The sequence below is a fragment of the Melanotaenia boesemani genome, chromosome 20, assembly GCF_017639745.1.
Source record: "Melanotaenia boesemani isolate fMelBoe1 chromosome 20, fMelBoe1.pri, whole genome shotgun sequence".
In the NCBI taxonomy this organism is placed as follows: Eukaryota; Metazoa; Chordata; class Actinopteri; order Atheriniformes; family Melanotaeniidae; genus Melanotaenia; species Melanotaenia boesemani.
This window is the reverse complement of record NC_055701.1, coordinates 1,199,016-1,225,402: the sequence shown is the minus strand read 5'-3', so window position 1 is coordinate 1,225,402 and position 26,387 is coordinate 1,199,016. Positions and strand designations below refer to the sequence as shown.

The following is a 26,387-nucleotide window of genomic DNA, read 5'->3' as shown; positions in this document are numbered from 1 at the left end:
TTAATCCCAGTATAAACCAGTCTGCAAAAGCTTTTAATCCCAGTATAAACCAGTCTGTGGCAGCTTTTAATCCCAGTATAAGCCAGTCTGTAGCAGCTTTTAATCCCAGTATAAACCAGTCTGTAGCAGCTTTTAATCCCAGTATAAACCAGTCTGTAGCATCTTTTAATCCCAGTATAAACCAGTCTGTAGCAGCTAATAATCCCAGTATAAACCAGTCTGTAGAAGCTTTTAATCCCAGTATAAACCAGTCTGTAGCAGCTTTTAATCCCAGTATAAACCAGTCTGCAGAAGCTTTTAATCCCAGTATAAACCAGTCTGTAGCAGCTTTTAATCCCAGTATAAACCAGTCTGTAGCAGCTTTTAATCCCAGTATAAACCAGTCTGTAGCATCTTTTAATCCCAGTATAAACCAGTCTGTAGCAGCTTTTAATCCCAGTATAAACCAGTCTGTAGCAGCTTTTAATCCCAGTATAAACCAGTCTGTAGCATCTTTTAATCCCAGTATAAACCAGTCTGTAGCAGCTAATAATCCCAGTATGAAACAGTCTGTAGAAGCTTTTAATCCCAGTATAAACCAGTCTGTAGCAGCTTTTAATCCCAGTATAAACCAGTCTGTAGCATCTTTTAATCCCAGTATAAACCACTCTGCAGAAGCTTTTAATCCCAGTATAAACCAGTCTGTAGAAGCTTTTAATCCCAGTATAAAACAGTCTGTAGCATCTTTTAATCCCAGTATAAACCAGTCTGTAGCAGCTAATAATCCCAGTATAAAACAGTCTGTAGAAGCTTTTAATCCCAGTATAAACCAGTCTGTAGCAGCTTTTAATCCCAGTATAAACCAGTCTGTAGCATCTTTTAATCCCAGTATAAACCACTCTGCAGAAGCTTTTAATCCCAGTATAAACCAGTCTGTAGAAGCTTTTAATCCCAGTATAAAACAGTCTGTAGCAGCTTTTAATCCCAGTATAAACCAGTCTGTAGCATCTTTTAATCCCAGTATAAACCAGTCTGTAGCAGCTTTTAATCCCAGTATAAACCAGTCTGTAGCAGCTTTTAATCCCAGTATAAACCAGTCTGTAGCAGCTTTTAATCCCAGTATAAACCAGTCTGTAGCAGCTTTTAATCCCAGTATAAACCAATCTGTAGCAGCTAATAATCCCAGTATAAACCAGTCTGTAGCAGCTAATAATCCCAGTATAAACCAGTCTGTAACAGCTTTTAATCCCAGTATAAACCAGTGTGTAGCAGCTTTTAATCGCAGTATAAACCAATCTGTAGCAGCTAATAATCCCAGTATAAACCAGTGTGTAGCAGCTTTTAATCGCAGTATAAACCAATCTGTAGCAGCTAATAATCCCAGTATAAACCAATCTGTAGCAGCTAATAATCCCAGTATAAACCAGTCTGTAGCAGCTAATAATCCCAGTATAAACCAGTCTGTAACAGCTTTTAATCCCAGTATAAACCAGTGTGTAGCAGCTTTTAATCCCAGTATAAACCAATCTGTAGTAGCTAATAATCCCAGTATAAACCAGTCTGTAGCAGCTTTTAATCCCAGTATAAACCAGTCTGTAGCAGCTAATAATCCCAGTATAAACCAGTCTGTAGCAGCTAATAATCCCAGTATAAACCAGTCTGTAGCAGCTTTTAATTCCAGTATAAACCAGTCTGTAGCAGCTAATAAACCCAGTATAAACCAGTCTGTAGCAGCTTTTAATCCCAGTATAAACCAGTCTGTAGCAGCTTTTAATCCTAGTATAAACCAATCTGTAGCAGCTAATAATCCCAGTATAAACCAGTCTGTAGCAGCTTTTAATCCCAGTATAAACCAGTCTGCAGAAGCTTTTAATCCCAGTATAAACCAGTCTGTAGCAGCTAATAATCCCAGTATAAACCAGTGTGTAACAGCTTTTAATCCCAGTATAAACCAATCTGTAGCAGTTTTTAATCCCAGTATAAACCAGTCTGTAACAGCTTTTAATCCCAGTATAAACCAGTGTGTAGCAGCTTTTAATCCCAGTATAAACCAGTCTGTAGCATCTTTTAATCCCAGTATAAACCAGTCTGTAGCAGCTAATAATCCCAGTGTAAAACAGTCTGTAGAAGCTTTTAATCCCAGTATAAACCAGTCTGTAGCAGCTTTTAATCCCAGTATAAACCAGTCTGTAGCATCTTTTAATCCCAGTATAAACCAGTCTGTAGCAGCTAATAATCCCAGTATAAAACAGTCTGTAGAAGCTTTTAATCCCAGTATAAACCAGTCTGTAGCAGCTAATAATCCCAGTATAAACCAGTCTGGAACAGCTTTTAATCCCAGTATAAACCAGTGTGTAGCAGCTTTTAATCCCAGTATAAACCAATCTGTAGCAGCTTTTAATCCCAGTATAAACCAGTCTGGAACAGCTTTTAATCCCAGTATAAACCAGTGTGTAGCAGCTTTTAATCCCAGTATAAACCAGTCTGTAGCAGCTAATAATCCCAGTATAAACCAGTCTGTAACAGCTTTTAATCCCAGTATAAACCAGTGTGTAGCAGCTTTTAATCCCAGTATAAACCAATCTGTAGCAGCTAATAATCCCAGTATAAACCAGTCTGTAGCAGCTTTTAATCCCAGTATAAACCAGTCTGTAGCAGCTTTTAATCCCAGTATAAACCAGTCTGTAGCAGCTAATAATCCCAGTATAAACCAGTCTGTAGCAGCTTTTAATCCCAGTATAAACCAGACTGTAGCAGCTTTTAATCCCAGTATAAACCAGTCTGTAGCATCTTTTAATCCCAGTATAAACCAGTCTGCAGAAGTTTTTAATCCCAGTATAAACCAGTCTGTAGCAGCTTTTAATCCCAGTATAAACCAGTCTGTAGCAGCTTTTAATCCCAGTATAAACCAATCTGTAGCAGCTAATAATCCCAGTATTAACCAGTCTGTAGCAGCTTTTAATCCCAGTATAAACCAGTCTGTAGCAGCTTTTAATCCCAGTATAAACCAGTCTGTAGCATCTTTTAATCCCAGTATAAACCAGTGTGCAGAAGCTTTTAATCCCAGTATAAACCAGTCTGTAACAGCTTTTAATCCCAGTATAAACCAGTCTGCAGAAGCTTTTAATCCCAGTATAAACCAGTGTGTAGCAGCTTTTAATCCCAGTATAAACCAGTCTGTAGCAGCTTTTAATCCCAGTATAAACCAGTCTGTAGCAGCTTTTAATCCCAGTATAAACCAATCTGTAGCAGCTAATAATCCCAGTATAAACCAGTCTGTAGCAGCTTTTAATCCCAGTATAAACCAGTCTGTAACAGCTTTTAATGCCATTATAAACCAGTGTGTAGCAGCTTTTAATCCCAGTATAAACCAGGCTGTAGCAGCTAATAATCCCAGTATAAACCAGTCTGCAGAAGCTTTTAATCCCAGTATAAACGAGTCTGTAGCAGCTTTTAATCCCAGTATAAACCAGTGTGTAACAGCTTTTAATCACAGTATAAACCAGTCTGTAGCAGCTTTTAATCCCAGTATAAACCAGTGTGTAACAGCTTTTAATCACAGTATAAACCAGTCTGTAGCAGCTTTTAATCCCAGTATAAACCAGTCTGTAGCAGCTAATAATCCCAGTATAAACCAGTGTGCAACAGCTTTTAATCCCAGTATAAACCAATCTGTAGCAGTTTTTAATCCCAGTATAAACCAGTCTGTAACAGCTTTTAATCCCAGTATAAACCAGTGTGTAGCAGCTTTTAATCCCAGTATAAACCAGTCTGTAGCATCTTTTAATCCCAGTATAAACCAGTCTGTAGCAGCTAATAATCCCAGTGTAAAACGGTCTGTAGAAGCTTTTAATCCCAGTATAAACCAGTCTGTAGCAGCTTTTAATCCCAGTATAAACCAGTCTGTAGCATCTTTTAATCCCAGTATAAACCAGTCTGTAGCAGCTAATAATCCCAGTATAAAACAGTCTGTAGAAGCTTTTAATCCCAGTATGAACCAGTCTGTAACAGCTTTTAATCCCAGTATAAACCAGTCTGTGGCATCTTTTAATCCCAGTATAAACCAGTCTGTAACAGCTTTTAATCCCAGTATAAACTAGTCTGTAGAAGCTTTTAATCCCAGTATAAACCAGTGTGTAGCAGCTTTTAATCCCAGTATAAACCAGTCTGTAGCATCTTTTAATCCCAGTATAAACCACTCTGCAGAAGCTTTTAATCCCAGTATAAACCAGTCTGTAGAAGCTTTTAATCCCAGTATAAAACAGTCTGTAGCAGCTTTTAATCCCAGTATAAACCAGTCTGTAGCAGCTTTTAATCCCAGTATAAACCAGTCTGTAGCATCTTTTAATCCCAGTATAAACCAGTCTGTAGCATCTTTTAATCCCAGTATAAACCAGTCTGTAGCAGCTTTTAATCCCAGTATAAACCAGTCTGTAGCAGCTTTTAATCCCAGTATAAACCAGTCTGTAGCAGCTTTTAATCCCAGTATAAACCAATCTGTAGCAGCTAATAATCCCAGTATAAACCAGTCTGTAGCAGCTAATAATCCCAGTATAAACCAGTCTGGAACAGCTTTTAATCCCAGTATAAACCAGTGTGTAGCAGCTTTTAATCCCAGTATAAACCAATCTGTAGCAGCTAATAATCCCAGTATAAACCAGTCTGTAGCAGCTAATAATCCCAGTATAAACCAGTCTGTAACAGCTTTTAATCCCAGTATAAACCAGTGTGTAGCAGCTTTTAATCCCAGTATAAACCAATCTGTAGCAGCTAATAATCCCAGTATAAACCAGTCTGTAGCAGCTTTTAATCCCAGTATAAACCAGTCTGTAGCAGCTTTTAATCCCAGTATAAACCAGTCTGTAGCAGCTAATAATCCCAGTATAAACCAGTCTGTAGCAGCTAATAATCCCAGTATAAACCAGTCTGTAGCAGCTTTTAATTCCAGTATAAACCAGTCTGTAGCAGCTAATAATCCCAGTATAAACCAGTCTGTAGCAGCTTTTAATCCCAGTATAAACCAGTCTGTAGCAGCTTTTAATCCTAGTATAAACCAATCTGTAGCAGCTAATAATCCCAGTATAAACCAGTCTGTAGCAGCTTTTAATCCCAGTATAAACCAGTCTGCAGAAGCTTTTAATCCCAGTATAAACCAGTCTGTAACAGCTTTTAATCCCAATATAAACCAGTGTGTAGCAGCTTTTAATCCCAGTATAAACCAATCTGTAGCAGCTAATAATCCCAATATAAACCAGTCTGTAGCAGCTTTTAATCCCAGTAGAAACCAGTCTGTAGCAGCTTTTAATCCCAGTATAAACCAGTCTGTAACAGGTTTTAATCCCAGTATAAACCAGTCTGTAGCAGCTAATAATCCCAGTATAAACCAGTCTGTAACAGCTTTTAATCCCAGTATAAACCAGTCTGTAGCAGCTTTTAATCCCAGTATAAACCAGTCTGTAGAAGCTTTTAATCCCAGTATAAAACAGTCTGTAGCAGCTTTTAATCCCAGTATAAACCAGTCTGTAGCAGCTTTTAATCCCAGTGTAAACCAGTCTGCAGAAGCTTTTAATCCCAGTATAAACCAGTCTGTAACAGCTTTTAATCCCAGTATAAACCAGTGTGTAGCAGCTTTTAATCCCAGTATAAACCAATCTGTAACAGCTTTTAATTCCAGTATAAACCAGTGTGTAGCAGCTTTTAATCCCAGTATAAACCAGTCTGTAGCATCTTTTAATCCCAGTATAAACCAGTCTGTAGCAGCTAATAATCCCAGTGTAAAACAGTCTGTAGAAGCTTTTAATCCCAGTATAAACCAGTCTGTAGCAGCTTTTAATCCCAGTATAAACCAGTCTGTAGCATCTTTTAATCCCAGTATAAACCAGTCTGTAGCAGCTAATAATCCCAGTATAAAACAGTCTGTAGAAGCTTTTAATCCCAGTATAAACCAGTCTGTAGCAGCTAATAATCCCAGTATAAACCAGTCTGGAACAGCTTTTAATCCCAGTATAAACCAGTGTGTAGCAGCTTTTAATCCCAGTATAAACCAATCTGTAGCAGCTAATAATCCCAGTATAAACCAGTCTGTAGCAGCTAATAATCCCAGTATAAACCAGTCTGTAACAGCTTTTAATCCCAGTATAAACCAGTCTGTAGCAGCTAATAATCCCAGTATAAACCAGTCTGTAGAAGCTTTTAATCCCAGTATAAACCAGTCTGTAGCAGCTTTTAATCCCAGTATAAACCAGTGTGTAACAGCTTTTAATCACAGTATAAACCAGTCTGTAGCAGCTTTTAATCCCAGTATAAACCAGTCTGTAGCAGCTAATAATCCCAGTATAAACCAGTGTGTAACAGCTTTTAATCCCAGTATAAACCAGTCTGTAGCAGTTTTTAATCCCAGTATAAACCAGTCTGTAGCAGCTTTTAATCCCAGTATAAACCAGTCTGTAGCAGTTTTTAATCCCAGTATAAACCAGTCTGTAGCAGCTTTTAATCCCAGTATAAACCAGTCTGTAGCAGCTTTTAATCCCAGTATAAACCAGTCTGTAACAGCTTTTAATGCCATTATAAACCAGTGTGTAACAGTTTTTAATCCCAGTATAAACCAGTCTGTAACAGCTTTTAATGCCATTATAAACCAGTGTGTAACAGTTTTTAATCCCAGTATAAACCAGTGTGTAACAGCTTTTAATCCCAGTATAAACCAGTCTGTAGCAGCTTTTAATCCCAGTATAAACCAGTGTGTAGCAGCTTTTAATCCCAGTATAAACCAGTCTGTAGCAGCTTTTAATCCCAGTATAAACCAGTCTGTAGCAGCTAATAATCCCAGTATAAACCAGTCTGTAGCAGCTAATAATCCCAGTATAAACCAGTCTGTAGCAGCTTTTAATTCCAGTATAAACCAGTCTGTAGCAGCTAATAATCCCAGTATAAACCAGTCTGTAGCAGCTTTTAATCCCAGTATAAACCAGTCTGTAGCAGCTTTTAATCCTAGTATAAACCAATCTGTAGCAGCTAATAATCCCAGTATAAACCAGTCTGTAGCAGCTTTTAATCCCAGTATAAACCAGTGTGTAGCAGCTTTTAATCCCAGTATAAACCAGTCTGTAGCAGCTTTTAATCCCAGTATAAACCAGTGTGTAACAGCTGTCAGACTGGGAGGTAAATGATGTAAAATGAATGTATGAATAGATGTAGCAGCATAAAGGTCGACCAGAAGAAGAAAGCAGAATTTATTACTAACAGAACTTTGTAGAAATAACACACAGACCAACAGTGACCAAACCTTTTCTCATCTCATCGTTCTCTCAAGTCTTGGCTTTCAGGAGAAAAAATATTGTTATTGAAACAAACACACAACAGAAACTAAAAACTTGGTGTTTTAAGGATATTAAGATTAACAATGAATATTTTATATTGATTATTAAAATTAATATTTTATTTAAACATTATTAATGTTAAATGGTGCTAGGTCACTACACCAGACAGAGTCTGAATAAAACTACATTTAGTGGCTGGATTGTAAACCTCCTGGACGGGATAGAAATGTCTAGAAAACCTCCGTAGATCAGCTAAAGGGTATCTATCCATCACATTTACCCCACAGAGCTACACACCACCGCTCCTGGTGGTGGAGGAGGAGGAGGACCTCGGGTAGACCTGGTGCAGGTTTAAGGGTTGAAACAAGTTTTATTGTCTGCTAATGAAAGCTTCTCTCCTGATTAAAGCCCCACTTATCTCATATTTAGATATTTAGAACTGGCTACTGTACACTTTCGTCTCATTTTAACACAGGGATCTATATACTGTAAATGCAAATTGGTTCCTGCCTCCATCTCAGCGCTGGCCTGCTGCTGCTGCTCAAACACTGTTCAAGACCAAACTGCACAGGTCCACACATCCGAATCCTAAAACATCCCACGTCTTCTGGCTTATTCTCTACATCATAACAGCTGTAACATGCAGTTAAGTTCTACAAACCTTGTTCTTAATCATGCTACAACAACCTCATGAATAGGAGACAAAGTCCCTCCAAAACATCTAAATAAGAAAAGAAGCCAGCTGTGTTCTGACATAGAGCGTTCATAGCCTCAGCAGCCATGGGGCATTCACCTCCAGATTACAGGTGCCTTTCTGACTCACCTGATTAAATCTCCATCAATAATTCCACCTTCAGGGGTGTGTCCCCCGTTTATAAAGCAATGAACCATTTTTAAAGCAGAATTCTTTACTGTAGCGTCAATCTGCCAACACATTAGATGAGAGCATGAAATTAATTCTAGTCTGTTGTTTTTTATTCTGATTTAATTTCCGTTTTTAAAGATTTTGTAAAGATCAACAAACCATCACACAGGTGTTTTTTTTGTTATAAACATGGAGGCTGATCATTTAAAAAAAAACTCAATGAGTGTTGTGGTTTTTGACTTTTGTGCAAAAACTGAAGTGTAATGAAACGTGGCGAACAGCCGGATTTATGCTCAGGTCGTCTGCGTAAGGTCGTTTACGCCATCACCGCCGTAGGCGCCGCGTAGGTCCGCGGAGGCGCGACGTGCAACTCTTCCACACCTGACGTGCATCCCAGCTGGCAGCCGATTACACGGAAGTACTCCCTTGTGATTGGTCAGTTTGTGTTTACATGTTTCTGGATTTCTGGAGCTTTTGCTGAATTTGCGTGGCAGCCAGTGGATAAAGTTGATGAGCGGCTGATTGAATTATTTACTTCTTTGCTCATGAAGCCGCTGCACCACGCTGGACACCAGCATTGTTTTAAAACAGGAAAAGCCTTGAGAGGAAGGTGGGCCGAATGCCAGATGGGACGACTGAGTGGTTAACTGTGTGATATCAAACGAGACATATCTCTGCTGAGGGCCTCACACAGGCTCGGGCCGGTTCTGACATCTGGTTTTATCCTTTCTGTGGACCAACACCTACATGATTATTAACCTGTGTACGTTTCCACCCTTATGGTCAGACTAACGTCTTCATTCTGACAGAAAAAGAACTGGACTCGGTGCAGAGAGAAGCAGGAGCTATTAATATTTACGTGTCTTAACCCTCCTGCTTCTTGACCTTAAAGTGCGCCTGATTATCTTGGAGTGGGCCTGTCTATGTCCTGGAAATGGAGGTAATTAGAGTGAGCAGAAGCGCTTCACATCATCATGAACTGCAGTTTATCCTCAGCTCCATTACTGAACGTCTGCAGTCATCGGAGCTTTATTTCACCAAACAAATTGGTTGAAGTCAGAGCGTACGGCAAGCGGCAGGTCACATGATGCCGAGCGACATCCACACTGCGAGACAGAAAGGCTGCTATGAAGCTTCACTTCTCTTAGATTCCACTAGTCCTCACCGAAATCCACTGATTTATCTTTTAAAACTGTAACTCTCCCTCCAGCTTGAGTGTCCAGTGATAAAAGAATCCAAACACAGTCTGACCCAATTATTTTTAGCCTCACCTCAAAGTCTCAGAGCTGCTTCTAAATCATCTTCTGAAAAGTTCTCTAATAAAAACAGTGGATAGTCTACCATCCAAGGTGGAATGTTAATACTAATCCCCATATAAAAAGCATAAAAAGCTGGATTTCAAACATCTAAATAGATGATGCAAATAATGTCTTCTGATAATCATCCTGAAATATTTTAATAAAATATATTTTACCAAGTGAAATGTACAGCTTGTATTAGACTGACCCACTGATGCCCTAAACTTCTCTATTCAGAAGTAAAAATGAGGCGTTATGAGTTATTCAGTGGCTGGCTGAAGGAGAGAAAAACCTGATGAAAGGTGGTCCAGAGGTAAAACAGCCATGCTGCATCTTTAAAGCATCATTATGGTGGAAGTACACCATATCACCTGAAGTACCGGCTCACCTGCCTTCACTCTCGTATGAATTTTATAGGCACCCCATTCCTAATCAATATTACGATGGCCCACCCTTTGCAGCTACAACAGCTGCAACTCTTCTGGGAAGGCGTTCCACAGGATCAGGAGTGTTTATAGGAATTTCTGACCGTTCCCCCAGAAGCACATGTGTGAGGTCAGACACTGATGTTGGACCAGAAGGCCTGGCTCTCAGCCTCTAATTCATCCTAAAGGTGTTCTATCGGGTTGAGGTCAGGCCGATCAAGTTCATCCACACCAAACTCCTCATCCGGGTCTTCATGGACCTGCTTTGTGCACTGGTACACAGTCATGTTGGAACCGGAAAGGCCATTCCCAAACTGTTCCCACAAAGCTGGGAGCATGGAATTGTCCAGAATCTCTTGGTATGCTAAAGCATTCAGAGTTCCTTTCACTGGAACAAAGGAGCCAAGCCCAGTTCCTGGAAAACAACCCCAAACCATAACCCCCCCTCCACCAAACTTTACACCTGGCTCAATGCACTCAGACCAGTACCGTTGTCCTGGCAACCACCAGATTCAGACTCCTCCATCAGACCGCCAGATGGTGAAGCGTCATTTGTCCGTCCAAAGAACAGGTCTCTACTTATCCAGAGTCCAGCGGCGGCATTCCCTACACCACTGCATCCCATGCTCTGCATTGCTTCTGGTGATGTGCGGCGTTACACCCCAGCTCTAATGGGGGTGGCAACATTAAAGACAGGAAATGAAATTGTTAAGGTAAAAGGTTTAATAAAAAACAAAAAGAATGGACTAAACGTATTAGAACATAATCTGAAAACAGAAGACAAAAAACTCAAATCCAAACAATCCCAACAAAAGCGCTTTACAACTTACAGACAAAGCCAACGCCTCAAAAAGACTCCAATCAGTCCACCTAATGGGCTGGACACACGGGAGGCAACGTTGCTCCTCCTCCATCATTTCCTATGGAACCTGCGTATTGAGGCGAAAATCGCCGTCCTCCTCCAGCCAAGCGACAAAAGACATTCGTGCATGTGAAATGTTGCGCTTGTTCATGTAGACGTGCACACGATGCTTGCGACACGACACAAGAAAATAGGAAAATGTTCAATTTTTGTCGCTGTCGCCTGGAACTACAGCCAACCAGCGAGGGGCTTCATGGCCGGACCAATGAGAGCAGGCTGGACAGCGCAGTCTGCAAACACTTTAACATGGAAGAATGGATCGTTTTAGCTTAATAAAAGGCAGCCGCGTGGCGCCAGAGTGAATTAGTCAAAACGTAGGCTCTGGATTTATCTGGATCAGCCTTGAGGTCCATCAAATGATGATATTCACGATGCTCTTTCCTATTTTGTAAACTTGGATGAACAAGGAGTTGTCTTTCTTTTATATTAAACAGCAAGATTTCTGTTAATTCCTGCAAAATATTCAGAAAATATTATGACTCTGTCATACTTTGTCACGTCAGGGATTGTTTTGAAAATGTCAAATCCCCACCAATATCATAACCAATCAAATTTTATTAGAGAAAAGCGATCTTAGAGCGCGATGCACGGCAGTGCTGCCGTTGCTGTTGTTGGTCGCCTCCCGTGTGTCGAGCCCATAAGACTCATTCAAAGCCTTCACAAAACGAGTCAACCTGGTACAGAGTTCAGCAAAACACACAACCCCAAGTCCAAAGACTTTAAATGGCTGCTCTGAACAATCACAGCTGCCCTGAATGATCGTCAGTCTGTTTGAATCGTGGAGCTCCGGGTGGACATCAGACGACTGAGCTTCCCAAGACGGGTGATGACAGAACCAGCCAGTCGCGGACAGGTGATGGCACAGCCAGGTAGCTGCTCAGGAAAGCCAGACAGCCAGCCTATCACCTGTTCGCAACCAAACATAGTCATTTTACGGGGCCCACCGACCCCACAATATGGTTGGCAATATAGTGTGTTGTGGGTTTGGGTCTGTTGCATTTTCACATGCTGAAACTGAGGTTCCTTCAGCGTTCCTCATGAAGTTACAAAAAGAGAGATGGTCCAAGGATTTAATGAGAAGCTTTGGTTGGTATCAGGAGTCGCGTCAGATGATGTCAGAATTTCAGAGATCACCTGGTTAAAGGTATGGAAACCTCTTTCCTTCGGCTGGTTCAGGTCCTTCTCTGTTAGCTGACCAGATGTTAATTTAAAGATCATGGGGGGATAAAAGCTGTAACTGCTTTCTGGTTTCACACATAGATTGCTGAAACCAATCTCACGTCAGCTGAGCTCATTTTAACTTGAGCTAATATTGTAGAGACTGTCCTAAGTGTCTCTTCTAGGACATCCTGAGACTGAGAGAACCACTTCAGGAAATGAAGATCTTTCTTTTCATAGGTTTCCCACATCAGACCCACCCCTGCATCTCAGCAACTGTGTGGCAGCTGAATTTTCTACTTATATATTACGATTTTAATGAATGTAACTTTTACCAAGTGAATCCACTCATGTTTCCTTCACCAGGAATTAACCCGTTCCCTCTGTAAACTCACCACCCTTTGGTGACCTCCATGGTCAGAAATGTCCCACTGACTTCCTGCTCCTTCTTTAATGTCAGCATTTCATTTGGAAGACAAATCATGATATTTGACATTTTTTAGGATTCCACTGAATTCAGCTGGTTTCACATCAGTGGCAGATGCAGGACATTCTGGTATTTTCATCAGTTATATTGTGGCGCTGTTCGACCACCAGGGAGCCCCAAGAGTTATTTGTTTGTGTGTAAAATAATTTCTGATTTTAAATGTTGATTTAGAAATTAGAAATTAATAACACAAAATAAAAAATTGGGCCCCCTGGTGGTCCCACAGCTCCATAACAGTGACAGATTTGAGCAGGTCTGAAGTTGTTTAAGTGATTTATCGTGAATGAAAAATTTTCAAGTGAAAAATTTTGATATATGATCATTTTGTAGCAGATTCTTTTTTGTGCAGGGACATTTTTGGCCATGAAGGTCGCCAGAAGGTGCATTTAAAAAATTTAAAAGTATTGTAAAAGGATATGAGTCTAAAAGGATTTTAAAAAATCTAACTAAAAAAAGAGTTATTGCAAAAATCTCATCCCACTTGTCAAAATGATCATCAAGAACGAACAACAGAGACAAGAGAAGGATCCAAATTTCCAACTTCCCCTGTCATGGTTACTTTGATAGCTTCAGACCAGCTTTCCATCTGAGGAAGAGGAGGGTGGCTTCTTCTGACATCATCTGTCATATCCAACTCCAGAACCATCACTTTAATCTGCAGAATAGAAAGCTGGAGAAGCCATGAGTGAAGCAAAGTTTCTGGTACAGTGCAGAGAATCCAGCATGTTCTGCTGCAACTTCATCTTTTAAAAGTAAACCTTTTGGTTTTCTCAAGAAGCTTAATATAAGCTGTTAACAAGGAGTCCTGAGAAACTGTGAACATTTTCTCTTAGATTTTAGCTTTGAGGAGGCATTCCTTCGAGAAGCAGGGCCATGTGGAGGATACAGGGAGACTTACATATGAAAATAAAACATGGATGTCAGCAGTGGATGGATTAGAAAGTCTTTACATCTCTCAAAGGTCTACAGTGAGCTCAGCAGTAAAGTCAGACGGTGGTAAGATGATGAAGAGGATGTTCATTGCTCATGTGACTGTATGCTGTATCAGTCACTTTCCTCCTGCACCTGTAAGAGGGTTCTTATAAAGAATCTTAACTGTTATCCCAACCCTGAAGCTCAGAAAGAACCATCTCATAACTTCCAGGCTGGTGTTTCATTCACATAAAAAATACTTTCAATCATGAATCTCTGTTTACATGATGCTTAAAAGTGTCAGAAAAGAAAAATTACAGCTTCAAAAGGGTGGAAAAAGTCCAAGATGGGGGGCAGGAGAGGAGTTTGGTTGAGGAGTTCCAGAAATCATCCATGAGATCTGAGTTTATCTGATACATGTCATAAGGAGAGAGAGATTAAAGGAAGGGACGTGAGGAAGGAGAAGCAGGAATGCGGTTGGATGGTGGGAAGAAGGAGGCAGAGGAGGATGTCCGCAATGAGAGATGAGGTGAGATGTCATTAAAAATCTATTAAACTAAAGTTTTAAAGATACAGTACGTAACTTTCTGAACTTAAAACTGTGTTTCGGACTGGTTTGATGCCACAGTTATGTCTATTAGGTTCAGGAAATATACTGTGTCCAATGAAAACCAGTTTAAACACCATGACACAGTTTAATCCCATTAGCAGCAAAGATCTAGGCGATATCAAATGTGAGTTGAGCTCAGGGGCGTGGCCTGGCCCGGCTCAAGCCCCGAACATTTCACATCAAGCCCCGAATGTTTTTTCATCCCAGAAGGAATAATTTATATTTTATTTATATTCTCTCGGCCGCCTTATGACATTAAAGAAGATGGTAGTTTTGTATTTTCCTGGCTTATGTGAATGCAACACAGGTACAATATGACCAATCACAGAGGAATTTTATGGAAGCGGGAATCCTCCATGTTGGCTAACAGCCCAGCGTTTTATCCCTAATCTGAACTCTGGTGTTATTTCGAGCGTCATTATTAGCGGTCAAAAATGGACATCAGACGGTTTTTATTTTGAGAAGAGAGAAACTCTTCAGTTGTGGTCGCTGCCGATGGGCAGCAAGACTCTGGCCAACACCCGAAACAGGTAAACCACAAATAATTTATTTATTTATTTATATATTTTTTAACTTGTCCTGTCCAGCATCATAGCAGCAAAATGATAATGTGGTTGCTGTATCATGCTGAACAAATTTGCTCTGCCAAGGGGAGGCCTATGGGTAAGGCTCCTCTTGATAATCTGATTCATTTATTTATTTATTTACTTTGACTCACAGAATCTATGTAATCTTGCTGGACCTGACCGGAGGGGACAGAAAAAGATGGAAAATAGCAAAAAGAGCAAAAGGGAAAGAAGAAAGGAGACAAAAAGATCACAGACAGAAGGAAACGACCTTCAATCCACACCATCACCAGACAACAAACTGTTACACCTGTACATGAACACACCAGAAAATTTCCTACAACTTTTACAAAAGCAGAAACACACACACAGAAAAAACTAGTCATTAAGAGTTTTTAAATAATCAAATCAAATCAAAAAGACATAACAGCAACCAGATACTAACTCACAGGAAAAATAAAAAAAAAATTATCGCCTAGTATAAAAACCCACTGGACAACTCAGTGACTGTCAGCATGCAGAGCATGAGGAAGAGGAGTGATCAGGGATGAAGAGTGGTGAGTGAGATCATGCAAATGCGACCACGCCTCCACGGAGGCCAGAGGCAGACCAGGGCCTGGGCCGGGCCCTCAGCAGCAGACCCGGAGCACCAACCCAAGCCACCCCACCACAAAGACGACTCCAGCCCCACCCGAAGGGCGGCAGAGGAGAGCCCCAGCAAGAGTCCCCCACGGTCCCGGGGCACAGGTCCCAGTGGGCCAAGATCAGCAGCCGCCGGCCCCGCCAGGGACCGACCACCCAGGGCAGCCCAAGCGAAGGGCCCAGGGCCCCAGGAGCCCAGAGGCAGCCGCCCCACCCCCCAAAGGTAGAGTGCCCGCAACATGCCTAGAAGGACCAGGCCCCCCCAGACAGCCACCCGGAGTAGGCCAGCACACACCCCGATGTTCCAGCCGCACACCCTGGGAAACAGGGTGCTATCGGCCCCCTCCCCCCACTCCCCACCTGCACCCTATATAACCCCACACTGCACCCACAATCACTCACTGCCACCCAGTCACGCCACGCACAACCCACCCACCATGCCCCATGGGGGACACCCAAGGCGGACCAGAGGACAGCGAGCCCCAAGCACCCCCCCTTGACCCAACACCCACAGAGCCAGCAGCCCACCAGAGCAGCCACCCCGGGACCCGGCCCCGGGGCAACCACCTCCCCCCGCCCGCCCTCGGCCACACACAGGGGGAACAGGGGTGTGAGAGGTCCCCAATACCCTCTCCCTCCCCGCTCCTGACTGTTTATGTAGTGTGTGTTGTGTGCATTTAAAATTGAGGGGCAGTGACCGCAATGAGCCGGGAGCCGGGCCACCTAAGTGGCCCCGCCCGCCATGCACCGCATGCCATGCCCCCCAGGTGTTTGTTTGTGTGTTGTGTTTCTTGTGTTTTGCTGTCTCGGTGCAATTAAAACTGAGAGGTGAGTCGCCACGGGTGCATCCAAGGAGACCACTGAATGGTCTCCTCCGTTCCACCCCGCATGGCTCCACACCTCCCAACTCCCTACGTGTGTGTGTGTGTGTGTGTGTGTGTGTGCGTGTGTGTGTGTGTGTGTGTGTGTGTGTGTGTGTGTGTGTGTGTGAGACAGAGAGAGTGGGAAGTAAGAGGGGTCCGGGGATGTATGTCCAGAGGGAAGCCACCACAAATAATTTAAACCCTGTCTGTCTTAAAATGAAATCAGGCGGATCATTCTTGACAGTACTTGGTACTTCGAAGGTTAAGCTAGCTGTACTAAACCGTTAGCCCTGCCCTTTTCTGTTCTACACATTTACATTAAATCCAGTGAAGTCTGCGTGGTTCACTGGTTTACCTGCTGCTGTGTGTGTGTGTGTGTGTGCGCGCGCATGCATGTGTTTGTGTTGTAGTAAATGGAAACGGCTTTCCGATCAGTGTTGGATGTTTAGTTTCTAGATGCTGCTTTAGTTTAAATATAGATAAATAAAGCACAGCTTTGTTATAAATTTATTTACTGATGTTTTTGTTTACCTCCAGGTCACTGGCTGGTCAGTAGTTAAAGAGTTTTAAAGAGTTTTACATTTTATGTTCCTTACTATATGTTTATATTTGAAATACAAAACCAGTCTTTCATGGTCTCACCTTTGTGTGTGTGTTTACTTTATGTATTAATGAGGTTGGTGGTTCTTGTGTGTGTGTGTTGCTCCAGGACAGGCGTGTTTGAGACTGGGAAGGAAAAATCAGAGTTTACCACTGAGAAAGTAGTAATGGTAAAGATAGAAAACAGCAAGTGAAAGAAGGGAAATGATGGAAGGAAAACAAGTGAAGCCTGTAGGGAAAGAAGGAATGAGACGATAGAGGTACAATAAATACGACAGCATGATCTTTATTTTGAAAATTATAAGTGACTGAAAACAGTTCACGTTCATCCTTTTGTTGCAGAAGATGTGCACTAAAGAGCAGGTTGTGGAGATAAACAGCAGATGTCTGGAAAAGTAAAAGTTTAATACTGATTTTAGAGATGTTGTTTACATGGTCACGTTTAAGATTGAAAATAAATACATATCGAAGCACATATTACAGTATTTGGCTTTAAACAAGGTGACACAATGCTCAAGAAAGCTTAAATAAAAAGCCGTTTTTACTGCTTTGGTTAACTGAGATTTCTTAACGAGGGTGTGGGCTCAGCCCCCAATGTTCCCAGGTCCTGAAAACACCCCTGGTTGAACTCCTCTTGCTGCCTGGACATCCTGCCCACAGGCCTTTTCAAAAAGGTCTCAAGACTCTGAAGCCAGATCTGTTACAGATTGTTAACTTATCTTTAATTTCGGGCGTCTTCCCAGAGCTTCTAAAAACAGCTATAATCAAGCCTCTGCTAAAAAGGGACAATCTAGACACAAATGAGCAACTACAGGCCGATCTCAAATCTTCCTTTTATAAGCAAGATCATTGAAAAAGTAGTTTTTCATCAACTAAAGGATTTTTTAACACAAAACAACTGCTTCGATGTCTTCCAGTCAGGTTGTAGACAGCACCACAGCACTGAGATGCTCCCACTGGCACAGGTCATAAAGAACAACATTAGTTACCATAGCTACGCAGATGACACACAGGTATATATTACAATGTCACCAGGAGATCGAGGCCCTGTACAGGCTCTTGGTAAATGCATTGAGGAGATTAATGACTGGATGTGTCTTAACTTTCTACGGTTAAACAAAAACTAAACTGAGGTGATGGTCTTTGGAGCCAAAGAGAAACGATTAAACCCTCAGTCTATACACCTAAAAACCACCAACCAGGCCAGAAATCTGGGTGTAGTGATGGACTCAGACCTTAACTTTTAGAAACACTTGGAGGGAACCACAAAATCAGCCTACTATCAGCTTAAGAACATATCAAGGGTAAAAGATGTGATGTCTCAGCAGGACCTGGAAAAACTAGTCCAGCTTCCATCTTTAGTCGGCTTGATTATTGTAACACTGTTTTAACAGGTTCTACCTAAAACATCAGTCAGACACCTGCAGCTGATCCAGAACTCTGCTGCTCCAGTCCTCACTAAGACCAAGAAAGTGGCCCACATCAGTCCAGCTCTGAGGTCTTTACACTGGCTGCCGGTCCGTCAGAGGATAGACTTTAAAGTTCTGCTGCTGGTCTAGAAAGCTCTGAATGGTTTAGGACCAACATACATCAGAGACCTCTTGACCCAGTATGAACCTACCAGAACCCTCAGGTCATCTGGATCCAGGTTCTTATCAGTTCCAGAGTCAGAACCAGACATGGAGAAGCTGCATTCAGCTTCTATGCTCCACATGTCTGGAACAAACTCCCAGAAAGCCTCAGATCAGCTGAAACACTCAGTTTATTTAGATCCAGGTTAAAGATCCACCTGTTCTCTGCTGCATGGACTAGTTTTTATTTAGAGTCCAGGGTGCTCATTTATAAAGCTTGCTTACGCACAAAAAGCGGCGTAAGTGACTTTCTACGGAAAGTTTCTGATTTATAAAAACTAACGTGGCGGGAAAATGTGCGTACCGGTACGTAAACTCTGAAACTTGCTTACGAACATTTTGGAGACGGGAAACTGGCGGTGCTGCTGGTGAGGTGATGAACTTCACCTTCATTCATGCATGCCATCATGCCATCATATCCGACACTAGTGCCATAGAATCATAAACACAGAAGCCTGAAATATAGATGCGTTCCTGAAATCATACCTGTAGCCGACTTATAGGCACCCCCATAGGAATTTAATGTTGTCAGTGCAGTATGGTCTTACTTGTTTTGATCGTAAAGCAAATGCACTCATTTGTTCACAGAAGCCTAATTGTGACAAGGTGTGTAGTAATGAGTGTAATTACTGAGTAAACATAAATAGGTGAATTACGACCGTGCGTAATGCAGAACTTCACAATGGATGCGCTGGCACTCCTTGAAGATTACGCAAACGGCAGGATCAGGATGGAGAGAGTTTTTAGAGACCATCAAGATTTCCTGGCCAACGATGATGACTGGCTGATATGCCGATTTAGATTTCCTAGAGCAGTGCTCTTAAATCTATGTGCTGAGTTGGGCCCAGTGTTGGAGCGATCAACCCGCCGGAACCATGCCATACCCGCGCATATGCAGGTGCTGACAACTCTCGGGATTCTGGCAACCGGCTCTTTCCAGCGGGAATTAGCCGACAGGTAATTTTAATTTAATCTAAGCTGACATGTTCCAGCCCAACACTCAGTGGGTTTCAATAAGTTGTTACATTCCATTTTAGGTCTGGAATATCTCAGCCATCGCTGAGTAATGTAATGCCTGCCGTTTTGGATGGCATTATAAAAATGAGCAGTCGATACATAAAGTTTCCATACACTGTAGGGGAACAGGCCAACATTAAAAGGCAATTTGCAGCATCAACCGGTTTCCCAAATGTAATCGGCGCGATTGACTGCACTCACGTTGCTATAAGGGCTCCAAGTCAGAATGAGTTTGTCTACGTTAACCGAAAAAATGTGCATTCAGTTAACGTGCAAGTCATTTCCGACTCAAACTTGCTTCTGACAAATTTAGTGGCACGGTGGCCTGGGTCAACCCATGATTCATTCATCCTGGCACACAGCAGTGTAGGGAATAGACTGCAGGCAGGTGCTTCGCGGGATGGGTGGCTTCTCGGTAAGTATCAACATACACTGTGGAAATCTCAACAAAGTCTCTGTTCTGAATTAATCTCCATAACCTGCAGGTGACAGTGGCTATCCCCTGAGACGCTGGCTCCTCACGCCTTTTGCGAACCCGCAAAGCGCAGAGGAGGCGCGCTTCAATTCCGTCCACGTTCGTGCGCGCTCTGTTGTGGAGCGAGCCATCGGCCTCCTTAAAAACCGGTGGCGGTGTCTTGATGCGTCGGGGGGGGAGACTTCTCTACCAGCCCAATAAGGTGTGCAGGATCATCATGTCGTGTGGTGTCCTGCACAACGTGGCACTGAGGAATGGTGTTCCCCTCCCACCTGGCCTCCCTCCCATTCACCATGAGGATCCTGACGCACAGCCCCCTCCCCGGCATGAAGACCACCAACGGGGAGCCAGGCTACGTCAGCAAGTCATGCAGCGTTTGTGAAAGGAATACAGTAGGCAAATCTCATTTTTTAACAAGTTCTTTTAATGACGTGGAAATTTCAGACAGTACAGCACACATTCCGCTAATTACATGACGGATTTGATGTAATTCATCACGAATTTCCTTCACAGCGTCGATGGTGTCCCTTTGTGTTTGGAGGACCGCATCTGTCAGCACGCGGCCACCTCCAGCTGTGCCGTGCGCCCGGGGCGCACTCGTGGTGGGTCTGACCATCTCCTCTGTGGATGTACCGGGGATCTCCTCACCCACTGCCTCCGTCTGTAGAGTGACTGGAGATAAATAAAAAATGTTATTCGCTGCTTTTTACATGGCTGTTAAATTAAATAAACAATAATTTACCGGTCTCTGCTGTGGCGTCCGCCTGGTCTGTGTCCCCCTCATTCTCTGGCACTATGCCGTAGATGCTTGCGGGCCCAAGAATGGAGGCTATTTTCAGCTCCAGCGGCGTGGGGTTTGGTGTGGCAGGACCCCCGCCTGTGGCACACATTCCCTGGCGGTGGCGTGCCATCCTCCTCTTTGCCTCCACCTTGAGATCCGACCACTTTTTTTTAATGTCTGGCACGGACCTCTCCGTCACCCCCACACTATTGACAGCTGCAACAACGTGTTGCCACTCTTCTGTTTTCCGTTTGTTGCTGATGCCACTACCGAGGCCGCCAAATAATATGTTTTTGCGAGCCTCCACCTCACCAACAAGTACCTCCACCTCCGTCTCCGTAAAATTACGCTTCCTCGTCTTTTCGGTTGCCATGATTTAGGTTTAAATAGCAGAGATCAGCTGGTTCATTTATATGCAGAAATGTCCATGAGGTGCTTTGCATTGACCATTTATAGTAGAATGTGGGCGTGTAGGGGGCGGGCTAGCAGCAGAATTCACTTGCGCAAGCTTTCAGGCAGAGTGTGATTTATAAAGGGAAAATTGCTTGCACCTGTGCGCACGCACGGTTTTATAAATCAGAATATTTTGTTGCTTACGCAAACTCTGGATTCTTGGCGGACGTCCACTTTTAGTAGGAATCCTACGCAGAGTTTTATAAATGAGCACCCAGATCTGGATCTGATTCTTTAAGCTGGAATCTTAACTTTATTTCTTTATCTGAGCTTTTTCTTGCTGTTTTTATGTAATCAATTTTATCTTTTTTAATCTTTGTTTTCTAATGCTCTTGTATTTTTTTTCTTTCCCTGCACCTTGCTGTAATGTTTTTATGTTTTATGTAAAGCACTTTGAATTGTCTTGTACATGAAATGTGCTATACAAATAAATTTGCCTTGCCTATCTACATTTCTGCAGCTGTTCAGCAGCATCTCGAGGCTGAGAAACAACTTCACTACTTCTTCATCCAGCTAGCAACACGCTAGCAAACAGATATAAACACACTGGCTGTTCTGAACGCACACCGTAGCTGATTCAGCAAAGAAACTCAAGACATTATCAGAGGAAGGGAGAAAATAAAAAGAGAGAAAGACAGAGCAAGAGAGCAGGTAGGATGGAGATGATGTTGGGTTAGCCGTCGGTAGGAGGAAACCTGCTAAAGTTCTGCAGTGCATCTTTAAAGTTCATCATTTCAAATGTGTTCAGAATAAAGGTGTATTTATTTCTAGCTGGAAAAGGAAAGTTGTTGTTGGAATCTTTATAAAAACAGTCAACTGAAACTAATGATGAGAAACAGATGTTTACATGCACTCAGTCGCACGAATAATCTGGGTTCAAATTTTCACTGCTGACTTTAGCACTCGAGCAGAAACGTTGGCTGCTGATCAGAACAGTTCGTTCGGAGATCTGCATGACACAAACACCTCATGGATCCGCTCCAGAAAACAAAAGTTTCTGGTTCCAGATCAGCTGCTTCCAGCTGGTTTCATCAGCTCCCAGTGAAGATGCTCAGAGTTAAGAACCACAATGTAAATCCATCATCACTGGAGGTACCTGCAGCCACCATGGTAACTGCTGACAGAAAGAATGCAAATTTTACCTTTACAGGAAATAAGAAAAACTGTTAAAAATAAGAAAATGCTGCTGCAGCTAAGGAGAGAGATGAATCATGGGAGAAAACTGCTGCCAATCTGGAACCCACTGACTAGATATTTCACCTGAATAAACTGGAGCATGTGGGTTAAAATATTGGTGGATGAAATAAATTAGACAACTAAATTGAAACTGTGATGGATAGCTATCCGTTAGCTGATCTACAGAAGTTTTCCAGGTTTCTATCCCGTCCAGGAGGTTTACAATCCAGCCACTAAATGTAGTTTTATTCAGAGACTCTATCTGGTAAATCCACAATGATCCATGATAACAGCATTATTTATCACATTTCACCATAAAAACATCACCATCACTACTATGTTGCTAAGAGACCTCTATTTAGACCTGGACATGATGATGAAGCCACTTCCTGTCAGACTTTCCACCAATCAGAGAGCTTAGATTGACAGTAACGTCCAATCAGGAGCAGCCAAAGATCAACCAGTGAGCAGACTGGTTTATACTGGGATTAAAAGCTGCTACACACTGGTTTATACTGGGATTAAAAGCTGCTACACACTGGTTTATACTGGGATTAAAAGCTGCTACAGACTGGTTTATACTGGGATTAAAAGCTTCTGCAGACTGGTTTATACTGGGATTAAAAGCTGCTACACACTGGTTTATACTGGGATTAAAAACTGCTACAGACTGGTTTATACTGGGATTAAAAACTGCTACAGACTGGTTTATACTGGGATTAAAAGCTGCTACAGGCTGGTTTATACTGGGATTAAAAGCTGCTACAGGCTGGTTTATACTGGGCTTAAAAGCTGCTACAGACTGGTTTATACTGGGATTAAAAGCTGCTACACACTGGTTTATACTGGGATTAAAAGCTGCTACAGATTGGTTTATACTGGGATTAAAAGCTGCTACACACTGGTTTATACTGGGATTAAAAGCTGCTACAGACTGGTTTATACTGGGATTAAAAGCTGCTACAGACTGGTTTATACTGGGATTATTAGCTGCTACAGACTGGTTTATACTGGGATTAAAAGCTGCTACAGACTGGTTTATACTGGGATTATTAGCTGCTACAGACTGGTTTATACTGGGATTAAAAGCTGCTACAGACTGGTTTATACTGGGATTAAAAGATGCTACAGACTGGTTTATACTGGGATTAAAAGCTGCTACAGACTGGTTTATACTGGGATTATTAGCTGCTGCAGACTGGTTTATACTGGGATTAAAAGATGCTACAGACTGGTTTATACTGGGATTAAAAGCTGCTACAGACTGGTTTATACTGGGATTAAAAGCTGCTACAGACTGGTTTATACTGGGATTATTAGCTGCTACAGACTGGTTTATACTGGGATTAAAAGCTGCTACAGACTGGTTTATACTGGGATTAAAAGCTGTTACACACTGGTTTATACTGGGATTAAAAGCTGCTACAGACTGGTTTATACTGGGATTATTAGCTGCTACAGACTGGTTTATACTGGGATTAAAAGCTGCTACACACTGGTTTATACTGGGATTAAAAGCTGTTACACACTGGTTTATACTGGGATTAAAAGCTGCTACACACTGGTTTATACTGGGATTAAAAGCTGCTACACACTGGTTTATACTGGGATTAAAAGCTGCTACAGACTGGTTTATACTGGGATTAAAAGCTGTTACAGACTCGTTTATACTGGGATTAAAAACTGTTACAGACTGGTTTATACTGGGATTAAAAGCTGCTACACACTGGTTTATACTGGGATTAAAAGCTGTTACAGATTGGTTTATACTGGGATTAAAAGCTGCTACAGACTGGTTTATACTGGGATTAAAAGCTGCTACAGACTGGTTTATACTGGGATTAAAAGCTGCTACAGACTGGTTCATACTGGAATTAAACTGGGATAAAACTAGAGTTTTATTGGTTATAATGATGTGTGAGTATGCTGTCTGCTGACCTGCTGGTGGGAACAAGACTCTCCAAAAACATCACAGCAGATTTCCTCAGGCTTAATAAATCTAACACGTATTTAAAGTTTTCAGATATCCTTACTTAAAAATATTTAACGCACGGCTTTGCACTCATTTTGGCTGCACGGTGGTGTGGTGGTTAGCCCAGTAGCCTCACAGCAAGAAGGTCAATGGTTCGATCCTCGGCTGGGGGGAGGTTCGAACCTGGGGGGTGGTGGCCTTTCTGTGTGGAGTTTGTATGTTCTCCATATACTCTGTTCATGTAAGCGTGGGTTCTCTCTGGGTTCTCCGGCTTCCTCCCACCATCCAAACACATGCACGTTAGGTTAATTGGTGACTAAATTCTCCGTAGGACTGAGCGTGAAGTTGAGTGGTTGTTTGTCTGCTACTGTGTTGGCCCTGCGATGCACTGGTGACCTGTCCAGGTGTACCCCCTCACCTGTTAAAATGCTGGGATAGGCTGCAGCTTACCTGCAACCATAATGGACAAAGTGGTACAGAGAATGAATGAATGAAAGAAAGAATGAATGAGTACAAAGCAGCTAATGTTTGAGGCGATGTGACTTTCAAGACGTATTTTGTGTGAACGCAGCATAAAAACGGTGACATTGTACATGTCATGTGATCCTGATCAGCTGGACTCCATTTAAACTCAAACAGACACACAATATTCAACATGGAGCCTTTGTTCAGGCTGCTGAACAAAGGAAGAGATTTCTCTCCTGAAACTGTCTGAGAACCATAATCAGTCTGCACAGCCTGCAGTCAGCAGCTCCTTTGTCACCGTGACAGTTTTCCCCATTCATCTCAGCCTTGGAGGTGGTATCACAACCTTAATCTAGGCGCACATGCAAACACACATTTACCTCTCTCACAGGTACGTGACCAGTATCCGGTGCCAGTGCAGTCGCAGATGAAGCGGTTCCAGCCCTCTTTGCAGACGCCTCGGTTCTTGCACGGGTAGCTCTCACACTGCTTGCCTGGCTGCTTGTTGCACGAGGGTTTGATGCCAGCACCATTCTGCGCCTCGGCAATCTGACGGATGTCCTTGCTCCGACCGTCGATGAAAAGGTCCCGGACGCAGCCCACATAGCCATAGTTGAGCATCGCTGTCCACAGCTCGGTGGGCAGGATGAGGTTGGCGCGGTCGGCTGGAAGCCCACCGAGGTACATGTCCCCCTCCAGGTCCAGGATCTCACTTTCACCGCTGGCCGTGAACGGGGTCCTTCTGCTGTTCACAGAGATGGTTCCTGAGATGGACAGATGAGAAATGAGTGCCTAGGTTCAGGTCCTATTTAGAAGGTCGGAGTTATTTTGTTACGATCGGCAGCTATGAATCCGAGCGAGTGGCCATGACTTGTGGAGTCCCCCAGGGGTCAGTCCTTGGACCTCTTCTGTTCAACTTGTATATGCTCCCTTTGGGTAAAATATTACAGAACTATAACATTAGTTATCAAAGTTATGCTGATGATACCCAACTTTATGTGTCTCTGCCACCAGATGACTGCAGTCCAATAGACGTACTGTGTCAGTGTCTGGAGCAAATAAACATCTGGATGAAGGAGAATTTTCTACAATTAAATGAAGATAAAACTGAGATTATTCTATTTGGTAGCAAAGAGAAGAGGGTCAGCATTGGTAAACACCTGGAGACTCGGGCTTTTAAAATCACCAACCAAGTTCTTAACCTGGGAGTGTTGATAGACTCAGACCTGACTTTCAGCAGCCACATCAAAGCTTCACTAAGAAGCTTTTTACCAGCTCAGAAACATCAACAGAATTAAAAGTTTAGTCTCCCAGAAAGATCAAGAGAAACTCATCCATGCATTCATCTCCAGTAGACTGGATTACTGTAATGGTCTTTTAACAGGACTTCCTAAAAAGAGCATTAAACATCTGCAGCTCATCCAGAACGCTGCTGCTAGAGTTTTAACCAGGACTAAAAGATCTGAACACATCACACCAGTTTAAAATCTTTACACTGGTTTCCAGTTCATACTGGTTTCCAGTTTATACTGGTTTCCAGTCAGTTACAGAATAGATTTTAAAACCCTTCTGATGGTTAACATCCCAGAATGGTTTAGGCCCAGAATACATCTGTGATATGTTCAGAGAATATAAACCTAGTAGAGCCCTTAGATCCAAAGACTCTGGTCAACTAGTCCAAACCAGAGACCAAACCAGAGTCCAGACCAGAGTCCAGACTAAACATGGAGAAGCAGCATTTAGCTGTTATGCTGCAAACAAGTGGAACAAA

General features: G+C 42.4%; 2 protein-coding genes across 10 annotated transcripts in view; one reads left to right on the top strand and one right to left on the bottom strand.

The window, feature by feature from the left end:
• The window catches only part of nrxn3a (neurexin 3a), a 232,971-nt gene that overhangs the window by 85,893 nt on the left and 120,691 nt on the right, over positions 1–26,387 (bottom strand). For all 9 annotated transcript variants that reach the window (XR_006008733.1, XR_006008734.1, XM_041972295.1 and 6 more), the window contains exon 10: positions 24,997–25,380. Coding sequence is in view for 7 of the 9 variants with exons in the window: in XM_041972295.1 (XP_041828229.1) it covers positions 24,997–25,380 (384 nt within the window). In the remaining 2 variants the exon portion in view is untranslated. The remainder of the gene's footprint in view (positions 1–24,996; positions 25,381–26,387) is intronic.
• LOC121631420 (putative nuclease HARBI1) lies at positions 18,791–21,228 on the top strand. The gene is made up of 4 exons (XM_041972326.1): positions 18,791–19,234; positions 19,315–19,709; positions 19,780–19,887; positions 20,806–21,228. Exons 1-4 carry the CDS (start codon positions 18,945–18,947, stop codon positions 20,928–20,930), a joined length of 918 nt encoding a protein of 305 aa, XP_041828260.1. The 5' UTR covers positions 18,791–18,944; the 3' UTR covers positions 20,931–21,228.